The sequence below is a fragment of the Hirundo rustica genome, chromosome 4, assembly GCF_015227805.2.
Source record: "Hirundo rustica isolate bHirRus1 chromosome 4, bHirRus1.pri.v3, whole genome shotgun sequence".
NCBI lineage: Eukaryota > Metazoa > Chordata > Aves > Passeriformes > Hirundinidae > Hirundo > Hirundo rustica.
Window position 1 is genome coordinate 14,101,692 of NC_053453.1, and position 12,312 is coordinate 14,114,003.

At 41.7% G+C, this 12,312-nt stretch overlaps 1 protein-coding gene across 1 annotated transcript in view; it reads right to left on the bottom strand.

Moving 5' to 3' along the window:
* LAMB4 (laminin subunit beta 4) overlaps positions 1-12,312 on the bottom strand; it is a 40,208-nt gene that overhangs the window by 734 nt on the left and 27,162 nt on the right. The window contains exons 25-33 of the mRNA XM_040061416.1: positions 11,834-12,209; positions 11,308-11,468; positions 7,953-8,158; positions 6,871-7,074; positions 5,158-5,302; positions 3,105-3,306; positions 2,356-2,494; positions 1,944-2,120; positions 790-943 (exon numbers count right to left, since the gene is read on the bottom strand). Coding sequence (XP_039917350.1) covers positions 790-943; positions 1,944-2,120; positions 2,356-2,494; positions 3,105-3,306; positions 5,158-5,302; positions 6,871-7,074; positions 7,953-8,158; positions 11,308-11,468; positions 11,834-12,209 — 1,764 coding nt within the window. The remainder of the gene's footprint in view (positions 1-789; positions 944-1,943; positions 2,121-2,355; positions 2,495-3,104; positions 3,307-5,157; positions 5,303-6,870; positions 7,075-7,952; positions 8,159-11,307; positions 11,469-11,833; positions 12,210-12,312) is intronic.

The window sequence follows — 12,312 nt, forward strand, 5'->3', positions numbered from 1 at the left end:
TAGCTTTGCTGGTGTTACGTGGTATTTTCTGATATTGAGCCTGGCAGGATCCTAGGCCTAAGGGGTCCCAGGGGGAATGCCCAGACCTTCACTGCAAGGAGAATTAGGTTCCCTGTGTGCAGGGACATGAGATGAGCTCTTTCTTTTTGGTGACCTCGAAGCCTGTGTGAGCAGCGGTGCCGGTACAGCCACAGCAGCCGTGGTCTCCACTGCCCACGACCCCTCTGCCTGACAGTGATGACCCCACCGATTCAGGGCACATCAGCTTCAGTCTCCACAAGCTGGTAATTGTACCTGCTGTGTTCTGCCATTGCTCAGAGATAATGTCTGAAGAGGAAGAAGTATGGACTGATGGAAAACAGCTGTCCTTCAGCTCTATCACACAAGCCCTCGCTTGGGTGATGTGGGGAAAGACAGAGTGCAGAGGAAGGATTGAAGGTCCAAGTGCCCAAAGCAAATGCATAAATCAGGGCCTCCAGCTAAATCTGCAGCCAGGTTTTATGCAGGTTTTGCACTTGCCCTGTTTATAAACTGAAGAAAATCACTTCAAGTCCCTGTGTGGACAGTTCTTAACCTTCACTTATAGCAATTTATTTAAATCAGAAAAAGTACATAAGCCAAATCAATTCAACTACTTTTAAAATTAGTTGCTTCAGGCAGGGATTTTCACCAGGATTTAAACCTAATTTTGGGTGAACTTAAAGTGTTAGTGTCTGTGGGCAAGGACTTCAGCCTTGAAGTCATGACTATCACAGTGCTTACCACTCACTGTGGAAGTGAGAACATCACCTGTTATTCTTTTTATCTTCTTTTCAGTCTCTTCAGCCAGTTTTTCTGCTTCTTTTTTCAACTGCATCACTTTTTCTAGTGTTACTTTTGGAGGTCCTTGGGTTTTTAGCTTTTCTTGAAGAATGGTGTACTTTCTTTTAACGTCAGTAAATTCCTGTAACAAAATGCCATTACTTAGTTTAAGAGTAATGAATTAATCTTAGTTTAAGACATAATTAAGCTGGTGTACAGTATTTTTTAATACTTCCTTTTAACATCCTCTTTGAACCAAAGTTTAGGTTTCTAATTTTCTTAAATATTAAAAAATATATCCATAATGTGTAGACATTGAAAATGCTTTGCAAAGTGCAATAGAAATCAATTAAAACAAACTGCCAGTGGAGTAATCTAAAGGAGAGGGAAGGGCAAGGATATAAAGAAAATTTAAGATTATGCTGGTTTTACTTCTGTTGATAGGGCATTCCTGTAAATTTCATTTTGCCTTGAGGCTTAATTCAAATTCAATGAATTATCTGTTGCAACACTGGGGGGGGTTGCATTTTCAACTGGAGTAATATTTCCTGGCTAATCTGCTCCCTGCTGATCTAGGTTGCTGTTGAGGCTACAGTTTAGATAGTTTAGATTTAGCCTACGGTTCTTGTAACTTGGAAGTATGGCCATGTTCCAAGCTTGTGCTGTGGGTACTTGGTTCTTGCCATTTTAGCAAATTTCTAGCTGCATTTTCAAAAAACTGAACTGCTAGAAAGCACCAAGCCAACCAAAACCTCCAAGTGCAATTTTCTCTGAAGGAGAACAGCACAGGATTAATTCTCTGGGTGCTTCCATCACTCATGTATTTTAATATCTGGTTTTGTGATTTGTTCTGTTGTGTTTATTGGTGCCCATGGTGACTACAAGTCTTCTACACAGTGCAAGAAAAAATGTCATGAAGTAGCCAGAGAAATGTATGTGCTTTCTTTCATTCAAGCAAATGGAAGTGTATGCCAGAAGCCTTAAAATAAAACACAAATGCTTCTTAACCTGTGACATTTTACACTGCATGGCATAAGGAAAATGTTACGTTTTGATGACAGCAGGGCAATGCTTCTGAGGCAAAACCACTATTAAACATGGAGGAGGGTTTTTTCCCCTTAACATGTGACAGAAGGGCTTACATTATCAATATTCTGGGCTCGCTTGTGAGCTGCTTCTGCCTCTGCTCTTGCCTTTGTAGCTTGATTCTTGTTCATCAGCATTTTTGCCTGCCATGTGGCACTTTCATCTTCCATCTCAGTCTGTTTGGCTGACAAGTCATTTAGTTTATCATTTGTCTTGTTCACTTGGTTCTCAGCCTAAAACAGAGCAATTCAAGGCTGTGATTTCTTGTGTAATGTCCATCCAGCCTGCAGAGCGTGGTAATGAGGGACTGTCAATGGATTAAGAGACCCTCAAGCAGTATCGAATTGGTGTCACATCCGTACCACGTTCTGGTTTTATTTATTTAAGTTTATGTTAAGGAAACTTCAGAATGAAGTATCTCTTTTTAATAAATATAGCAAATAAATGAAAGTATTTGCAGCAAGATACCTGAGAGATTTGTGTTCTGATGCCTCGTATCTCTTCATTTAACTTTATGATGGTGTTCTTGGAGTGCCCTTGGGATTTCACAACATTTTTTAGTTTATTATTAATTTCATCCACTGGCAGAAGAGCTTTAGCTGCTTTGCTAGAATGGAAAAAAGGAAGAGTGTGTAGTATTGTGGTGTGGTGAGAAAAACAAGAACATGTTTCAAATGCACTGTGCTGTCATGCAAGAATCCTTCCTCAACAACCACCATTAAAATTGTGGTAAATTGGTAAAGCAAAATCTCAGAAAAGGACATTATGGGGAAGCACCTGAGTTGCTGTACTCAGGGTGAGGTTGGATGCTGCTGGCTGCCTGGTGGTGCATCGCTAGTAGGGAAGACTCATGGGTGAACATGTTCTTTCTTCTTGTTGGGTCTTTTTCACCCTTATTCAAACCACCCAGTGAGCCAGATGTAATGCTCCGCCAGGTCCAAGGTGGAATTAAGTAGCTGCTTTGGCCTCTCTGACTCAACAGGCAGAGGAGCCAAGAGCTGTCAGGAGCTGCTTCCTTTCAGCATGTTGGCTCCTGCGGCCCGAGCAGTGATGGCTCCTTCCTGCTGGAGAGGCTCTGTGGAAAAGGCAAGGTGAAATCTCCATCTGAACTCTCCTTCCAGTGTTAGTGGGATACTGCCAGGGGTATGGAGCAGTGCTGCTGTGTACAGTGGCACCCAGCTGGAGCTGGCACACCGGTATGAGAATACTCTACTTACTCAGCTTCTTGTGCTTCCACCAGCAGTGTCTGAGCAGCCTCCTTTTTTATGTTTCTCTTATTCAGTTTGTACTTCTCACAGTGGTTCATCATGCTTTTGAGGTTGTCAAGCATGCCTGTGAGCTCTTGTGGAGTCAGGGGAAGGTTTATTTGCAGAACATAATTTGCCACCTTCTCAATGTCTTCTGGAGGTGCACTCTCATCTGCAACAGAAATGGAGCTGAGAGTTATCCTGAAGTAGCTCCTTCCTCCCAGCAAATGGTCATTATGGCTGCCTACCCTTTGAGTTATGGGGGAGAATAAAGCTGACAGGCACAGCAAGGGGGTAAGAGAATTATCTCCAACATTTTAATATTATGCTTCCAGATACTGCTGTTAGTGTTGTCAGACCTGGCTGAAAGGAGGATTTGAACCCACTTTGAACTGAGTTATTAAAATTCTGATGTAGGACAGAGTCCATGAAGGGTTTTAAATCATTACCCAGCACAGCTAGATGTGTCAGAGCCCATTTCTCCCTTGACCCACAGATCAAAGAGGTGCTGGTGAGCCCGGGGTGTGAATGGATATTTCCAAGCTGGCCAGTGGGTGTAATCCCTTCCCTGGAGTTGCCACAATATTGAGAAAGTGGTTCCTTTGCTGGTTAATGAGAAAGGCTAGACTGCAGAGGGAACTTGGGTCAGACTTGCATAGAATGGGATTTACAATAGAAAAAAAACATATTTTGACAATTCCCGTTATAAATGAGCTTGTTGCTGCTCTTTGCTGAGGCAGAGGCACACACAGTTAGTCAATGCCTTGAGAAGTCACATCATCAGTTTTGTTCTCTGCTCACTTCCATTTATAGACAAGACCTTGTGTGATATAGCAGTTGAGATATATTAAATGGTTGTGTTAATCTCCAGAATAAGTCAGCAAGCGTTAAATAGAAGACACTTAGTGTGCAAACAGTAGTGCATTCCTGAGACCTATCCTCTGTAGAAATATATTAATCCAAAACCACCATTCACATCAATGTTGAGTACAGCAGATTTAATGTAACTGTATGCTTTTCAGCTTCTCCTGCTCTTAAACGTCAATTAACAAAACAAAGATTTGAAAACATTCCTTTATAATTGTTAATAAATGCTCTGTGTCTACTAAGAGACATAAAAGAAGAAAGATGGACTTTTCAGTGCTATCAATAAAAATCTGAGGCTCTTAAGGAATTAAATGGACCTAAATCTTCCAATTCAATAAAATAATGTAAATTTTTCTGAATGAAAGAAGTCCTCTGTCCTCTGCCCTTGCTCCCATTTGGATATAGATGTATGAATGCCAAAATATTGCAATCCATAGAAATTTATCAGATCAGCTACACTGAAGAGATAAAGAAAATCCTGCCACATTTGAACCCTTTGATGTGCATCTGGTGAAAAAATTCAGGATCTGTTTCCTACAGCATTCTTCTGCAATCCCAAGAGTGGACAATTTTTAGGGTATATACAGTTGGTGTTGGTTTTTTTGTTGGTTTTTTTTTGTTTGTTTTGTTTTTTAATGAAAGCTGTGAAGTTCTACCAGAATCCTTTGATTCTTTGAATTACAGCTTTGGGGAGACGATGGAGTGGGATGTGTCCTAATTCCCACGCTCCCTACTGAGAGCCTCTATTTATGTGCCTGGAAGAAGGGGGTGGAATAACAGTTTGAGGATGCATTGGACATGCCTGGCCATTATATATTGTATGAAATTATCTTAGTAGTCCTTTACTCAGATAAACCAGGAATGGAGGGAATTACTTCAAATTAAACACAGTAATAAAATATGATAATCAAAATGTAACAGATATATTGTAAAATTGATACAAAGTACTGTCACCTGGGAGAAAGAAGTACTAGAAAAAAGGAAAACTGAAAAAGTTAACACAAGTTAGGAGGTATATGAGAAATTTCATGCATACACAGCTAGATCATCTTCCGTCTGTCTATTATACTGGAATATACTACTATATTGCAATAATGTACTATTATATTGGAATATTTTTATGAAAATTTAGTCAAAAAGAACATTGAATATTTACCTAACAAGAAGTCTTTCACTTTTTGGATGAACACCTTAGTGATCTCTCTATCAACTTCAGTTTGATTCATAGCCGTCTCCAGTTGCCTATTAAATCGTGAGCCTTTCAGTTTGCTGTCTTCTGCCATTTTCCTAATGCTTTCAACCTGGAAATATTATTAGAAACAGCAGTGCCATTTTCTGGAGGTTACCGTCATTGCTTTGCAAGTTGGGCTCTGACACAAAGGTAATTTTGATCCAAGCCTCAGCTGGAATCACTTGATGCGGCTTTGAAAAGTAGTAGGAGACCCTTTTGGGGAACTTCAGAAGCTGCCACATCTTGGTCTTCATCTTACCTCAGAAAAAGCCTAAATCAACCATTTTTTTTCTCTCTGCAACCACTGCTAAACCACAGCCCTGTTCTGTTTCTAAAAAAGAGTACCGACAGTTATTGCAGTACTGTAGCATGTCAATCACCAGATTCAGATCAAAGAAGATCTTATCAGATTCAGGTCTGATTACAGAAAATGTAATTTCATGTCATTTCATATTGGACTTGCTGTTAAAAAAACCCCAAAACTTAAAGAGGATACACAGAAGGTACCGTTCAAGTCTTGTCTCTAAAAGTTAAATTTCACCACTAAATTAGTATTCTTGATAATTTAAATGAGAACTTTAGATCAGTTATCAAATTCCATCAGTATTTTACTTTGGTAGGGGCTTTGCTTTCAAGAATGGCCCAGGTACATCTGTGGTCTGCAGAGGGAAGAGATTTGGTGTTTCCCCATGCGATGAGAAAAATGCTGACGTTTTTATTTCTGTAATGTCTCAGAATAGCTCACTGGTACTATCACGGCGGTGCCCGAGGCTGGCGCACACCAAAGGCAACGTCCGGCTGGCGCTCCCCGGCTCCGCAGATGCCTTTGGCTGCCTCCTCTCCGTGTCCTGGGGCCCCAGGGCGGTGCCCCAATTGCTCATTTCCAAGCCCGCTGGCTGGGATGCAGTGTCTCGTGTATTTTAGAAAGAGGAAATGGATGCCCAGGCATCCTGCAGGGACAGGACAAAGCCACAGCAGAAAGTAATTTCTGCTGGAAAATGTGCTTTGTCTATAACTGTAACAGGCATCATCTCTGACTGTTAATAAGAACAAACTCTTTACTGCTGCTTTGGGATTTGTCTGTTTTGTTTCCTTGGCATATGTTGCATTGGCCACAGTTTGCTTGAATTATTTTTCACTGCTACTGTGCAGTATAGTCAACTAATTGATGTCCTCCTAAATATTATTGGGGGCAGAAAAGCTTCATCTTGAAATTATTTTCAGAAGTAATTTATTGGCAAACATAAGAGGAGTATGCAGTTGTATAAATAGAGTTTACTGCCATGCACAGCAGTAATCCCATTGCAATAAGCATGTCAGGCTACTGACAAATGGCGCCATTTGAATCTTTCTCAGTAAAAATACAGACAATACCAGCCTGAAACCACCCATTCCCATAGACACGGGGCACCATGACTTTTGAAATCTTAGCAGCTGTGAGGAAGAAGATCTAGATAAAGCCAATCTCTTGGTGGGGCTGGCACCTGGCACTGAATTGGTCTATGATGTTGGGACAGAGTCCCTCTCTACCACACCACTCTTTGTACAAAGAGCAGGTGAGTTTTTGTAGATCTGTGACCTCCCAAACGTCATCCTCCATCCATTTCACTGAACAAATGTAGGTTTGATATACAGCACCTGATTCTCAGGTTCCTGTAGCTGAGTAGTCAAGTTATTTAGCCACACAGCAGTCTCCTCAGCTTTCCTGAAGGCCTCAGAGGAGAGAGGAAGAGCTCCAGTGCAGTCTGGGCCACCACACTGCCTTAGTCCATGACTGTCCTGGCACAAAGCTCCCCCACAGGCTGCTGTGGCACATGGCTGGTCTCCTGGAATACCACAGATCTGCAATAAGGAACATGTTTATGTCAGGATTCCTCTGGGGGCCTGAGATACATTCCTGAGGGAAGGAAGATGTTTGACATCACATGAACATTGAATATAGGACGGGATTTTTCCTAAGACATGGCATCTGGTCTTTATAAAGATGGGTATCACTGCCAGTTGCAGGTCCCTGTCCCCTGATTTGAAGGATGCAATGGCAGCCCATGGCTCTGAGCATCCTTGCCTTTTGTTAGGCTCCATGTATTGCACTAAGACCCTTGGTTCACTCTTCTTTAGCAAAAGGGCTCGAACCATTCCCTAACTATATCCAGCCCATGGGTCAATGACTTCTTCTATAGGATCCAGATAACCTCTAACAGAACAAGGTGCCATGTCTAGTCCTCCATGTATTTTGACACAGATATGGAACCTAAAGGCTTAGGAGGATGATCTCTTCCAGGTTTGTCATGAACTGGTACTATCAGGTATTTACTTCTGCCCTGCAGAACAGGAATCTCTTTCTTTCCCATAGGTGACAGAAAGGACATGTGAGCACTCCCTGCCCACTCCAGGACAAAGTCACTTTGCTTAGTTTAACTTACTCATGGAGGAGGTTTGTGTTAATCTTTCCGAAATTACTCTGATGTCCTCTTGAGACTAGAGAGTGCTTAAACAGTTACTTGTTCTGGGAGCAGTGGCTTCCAAAAGGTTGGAAATAACTACAGCTGAGAAGTGCAGATGGTTTTAATGTGATTGCATGGCTGTGGTGAGGAAGTGCTGTTTTCCAGACTTAAAAATTCATGTAAGCACCCTTTAAAAATAAAACCTACTACAACATCAAAAAAAGAGAGTTTTTTGGTGTTTTTTTTTAGCTTTCATTCAAAATCCACAGCACCTACCTTTTCATTCAAGTTTTGGATGTCAGGGCTTTTGATCATTCTGAGCTGTTGCAGCACATTGCTTGCATTTAAGGCCTGATGGTCCAACATAGCGAGTGCATCGTTCCTGGTGTGCTCTGAGTGCCTAACAATAGGGGTGGTCCCCCTGGTCTTCTGTTCTGCCAGCAATGATACTTCAGAGTGTTTCCTAATGTTGCTGACAGCCTCTGTACCAACAGAATAGGGTTTAGTACCACTGCATTTAGTTGCATTCAGTTTGTGCATTTAATTGAATTCTGGACAATTGCTGAGTGGCAGGTGATTCACTGGAGTTTGATTTGGGACAGCAGGCCAGGACAGGAACTGTCATTTCCTTAGCCAAGCTTTTCCATCCTTTACTTACCCAGTTGCCAAATAGGAATAGTTATGGAGGCTCATAAAACCTGCCAAATTAGATGAATGTATGGTGGATCCTATGTCATCCATAGGATGCCAAGGTGTTTGAGAAGGCAACAGAAGACACAAAAGTATGAAGGAGATCCCTTTATTGACACTAACGGCTACTGATCTGAATTGATCAGTAGCTCATGCATTGCTGCTATTGTTGATTGGATAAAAGCTCCTGACATTCATTATATTTTAGGCAGGAAGGCTATTTCTGCCAGTTGTCATGAAATTATCAGCTCCCTGATTGTGAGGCAGGAAAGCCTCTGTTCTTTCTATTCAGCATAACACCCAAGAATTAAGTGGTCTCCTAGACTGGGACCAAAATTGACATTACAAATGGGAATATATGAGGGCTTTTTTGTCTCTGGAAAATCCAGTTTCAGGACAGATGCATTAGGAAAAAAAGCATTTCCACGATAAGCTCATAGGCCAGGCAAAAAAATGCTTTCCAGAAAGTCTTGTTTGGTTAGTGAAAGCTTTTCCTTAAGTAGGCTCAAAAGGGTTGGAGAATATTACATTTTTTGTGGATTAATAGCCTGAGAAAAAGATTCAGGCCCTTTGCAACACACATAATTTAAAGTTGTTACTGCTGTCGAGGTTTCCCATATCTCCAGAGAGCCCAGATTTGTCCCCACATTCCTAGGCAGAAATACGTCCAGAGCCAGAATTGATGTGAAAATGAAAATGCATTAGAAGTTTCTGATTAACATCTCTCTTTGTGCTGGTAACTGACTCAGTTACTAGCTAAAGTCAAAGACAAGACACTTAAGTCCTGTGTGCTTTGATTCAGACTCTAAAGCCCTTGGCTGTGCTTTGATTGAAGCTGAACAATGTTTAGTTATCATGTGGAACCAGGGCTATTTATTTATCTTGTAATTCTTGGAAACAATATACAGTTTAAAGTTAGCTCTTAATACAAAATACCTGGCAAGAGACTGCTGTAACTTCTCATCTAAGCCAGAGACTTTTTTCTGTGCAACAATTCCATTGCAGAAATATTTCACAGTGGTTCAGCTCTCCATTAAGTGGCCTAAATGCATTTTCCACATTTGGTTTTTGATGGAGCTGTAGCAATTCCAAGTTCCTTTACATTAAACACAGTGTCCCAGCCCAGGCTTGATTTACAGCCTAGGAAGATTCTCTCACTGCATTACTGTACCTCAGCGGCTGCAAAGCCAGGGGCCAGTGCTGGAAAGCCATAATTTAATGAGATCCCACAGACTGCAAACATTCTTTTAAAGAGACTTGTGTCTTAGTTCTTCCAATGGTTTTAATTTATCGTTAGATATTGATGTTTCCAGGTCATCTAGCTGAATGTGTGCCCATGAGGAAAACTCCAACTCCTGATCCACTGCAAAGAGATGTAGGCAGGAGCTCATTCCCCGTGTGTGTCTAGGGCACAAGTGCCAGATGTGACCCAGATGATGTATGTGGCTATATCCTGCTCTACCCCAGCAAAAAGGAGAGGTAAAAGCAGACAGAGCCATATATAGGATATGCTGCTTGTCCGAAAGGAAGATGGAGTGAGGAGCCAGTCTCTCTCCTGGGTATCAGAAAAGCTGGCTATCTTGAGGGAAATGTTATTTTTGTGCTATTAGATGCTTGGTAGCAGAACCAATGAATATTTGTGGCCTTGATAGGAAATTCATCTTAAATTCAAGGTCTTTCCCTCCCCAGACTCCCATGTGCTTTTTATAGGGCTGTTTATCTGTCTCCAGAGGCCAAAAGATGAAGTGGGTTTGGAATGTGACCAGAGAGCACCATGGATGCTTCAGCTCTGCGTCCACTGCCCTCCCTGGGATTTATTGTTTCTTTGCCTTTCTGCCCTTCTCAGTCTGTGCAAGCTCAGTTGAATTGAGAAGTGGAGTCTGGGAGAACTGTGCTGGCTGCTTGCAGAGGGCCCCGAGTTGAGGAACTGCCCCAGGGGGCTGCAAAGTACAACAGGGCACAGGACCCTTAACCTTAGTTAATCCCTCTTTTCCCCTCTTCCATTCCTTCCAGTTTGCATTTTGTTGACTTTTCCTTTTTTCTTTTTTTTTTTTTTTTTTTTTTTTTTTTTTTTTTTTGCTCTTTTTAACCAAACAAACAATCTTGCCTTGGCCCAGTTTTTCTTGCCTGAATGAAACACAGAGGAATTGTAAGTGGGAGTGCACTGCTTGTAACTTGTGTCTCCTGTGGTGAGCACCCTATCTTCTGGGGGTTCACAGAGTGGCAGCCATCTCTTTGGAGAGAATTCTGCTGACCATCTCCTGCCATTGTGGGTGATCTAATCTGTTCAAGATCCCTGCCTGATACATCCCCATTTTTTCTCCATAAACCGGTGTGGGACATCATCATTACAGCTATTAGCAGCTTATGAAGACTATACTTAGCCTAAGCACAGAGGATGTAATTCTTTCAAAAATGCCAAGGAGGTCAGTTCTGCTTTCACATTTTTTGATGATGGAGAGCTACTTCTGTCCCACATAGAGTCAAGTATTTTCCCATGGGAACACTAAGAAGCTGCCCTATGACATTAAGCTTTAATTAAACAAAACATTCCTGTACAAGATTCTTTAAGTATTCCTATGAGCAAGAGGAGTCAAATGTGGTGGGCGGGGGGAAGCCTTTGCTGTTCTATTGCATGTGAATCTGTACTGTGAAACTGTGTTTCTTTTATATCCTGATGTAAGCATTTGGATTTATGAGACTTCTGACTGATGTGACCCTGGCACATGCATCAGAAATTTGAGATGCTAGAGATCACATCATTTTAACACTAAAGAGAATTTGGAAAGTTGGTATAAAATGTTGTTAGTGTCAACATTTTTGTGCTACCATAGGAAGCTAAAATCTAGGGATCTTTGAAATGTTGTATGGTTTAATGATGAGAAAGCATTCCAAAATTTCAGGGAAAATGTTCACCCATTTTAATTCATTGCTGGCTTACCTTTGAAGTTCAGATACTGAAAACTTTGATGCAGATGTATTTTCTGTCGTAGAAGTTCAAACACTAGGTTGGCTTCTTCTCCAATATCTTCTATGTTCTTGTTAAGGTCAGGAAACTCAAAGGGTGAACTGTGAAGGGGATTCATCTGTGCAACTTTTTGTCTGAAGGGAAAAAGACAGTTACGCAGAAGTCAGACCAGATTGTTCTTAAACTAGAACTGAGTTACACAATATTTTAGAGGGCAAGAGATACATTTATAAATAAGCAGAAACATTTAATTGTACGGCTTATTTAGAAAATCCTTAGTATGAACTGGAAAATACCAGCATTTAAGTATATGTCTCTATGGGATAGGCATATATTAAGGATGAATTTCTTCACAGATCTATTGAAAACAGTGACTTAGTGGACCAGTGTCTGTGTGCTGATCAGAAGTGGGAATTGATATGTAGGGATGGTTGGTAGAGTCTGGGGGAAGACAGTTTCTTAGCTAAGGGATTTTTTTCAGGAGCAACCTAGCCCTTACTGAAGGTAGCCCTGAAAATCCCTGATGCCTGCAAGGGCCTCCAGTGAAAGGACAGGATGTCTCAAAATGCGTTCAGTTTCAGAAATGGCATCTTCAAAGGCTTTGAAACGCATGTCACAGCTGGGCATTCGTCCTCCTTTATCTTCCAGCTTTGCTGCAAACCTCATTAACCCCTTCACAGTCTGAGCAAGAGCAGCAATTTCAGTATCCCACTGATCAAAACAAAGATGACACTGACGGCAGGAGGGAAAGTCCTTCTCAAAGCCGCGGCCGCACTGGTCGCACAGCCGGCCGGCGACACCAGCGCGGCAGTGACACGCGCCAGTGGCTTTGTCACACGTGGGCTGGCGGGTCCCCTCCAGGTTACACTCGCACGCTGCAAGAAAGGAACAGCAGGTTACATCCAGTTGTTCCTTTTCTGTGGGATTAGTGCGTGACAAAGGTGCATTTAAACATAATAGAAGCAAACCAGTGTTTGA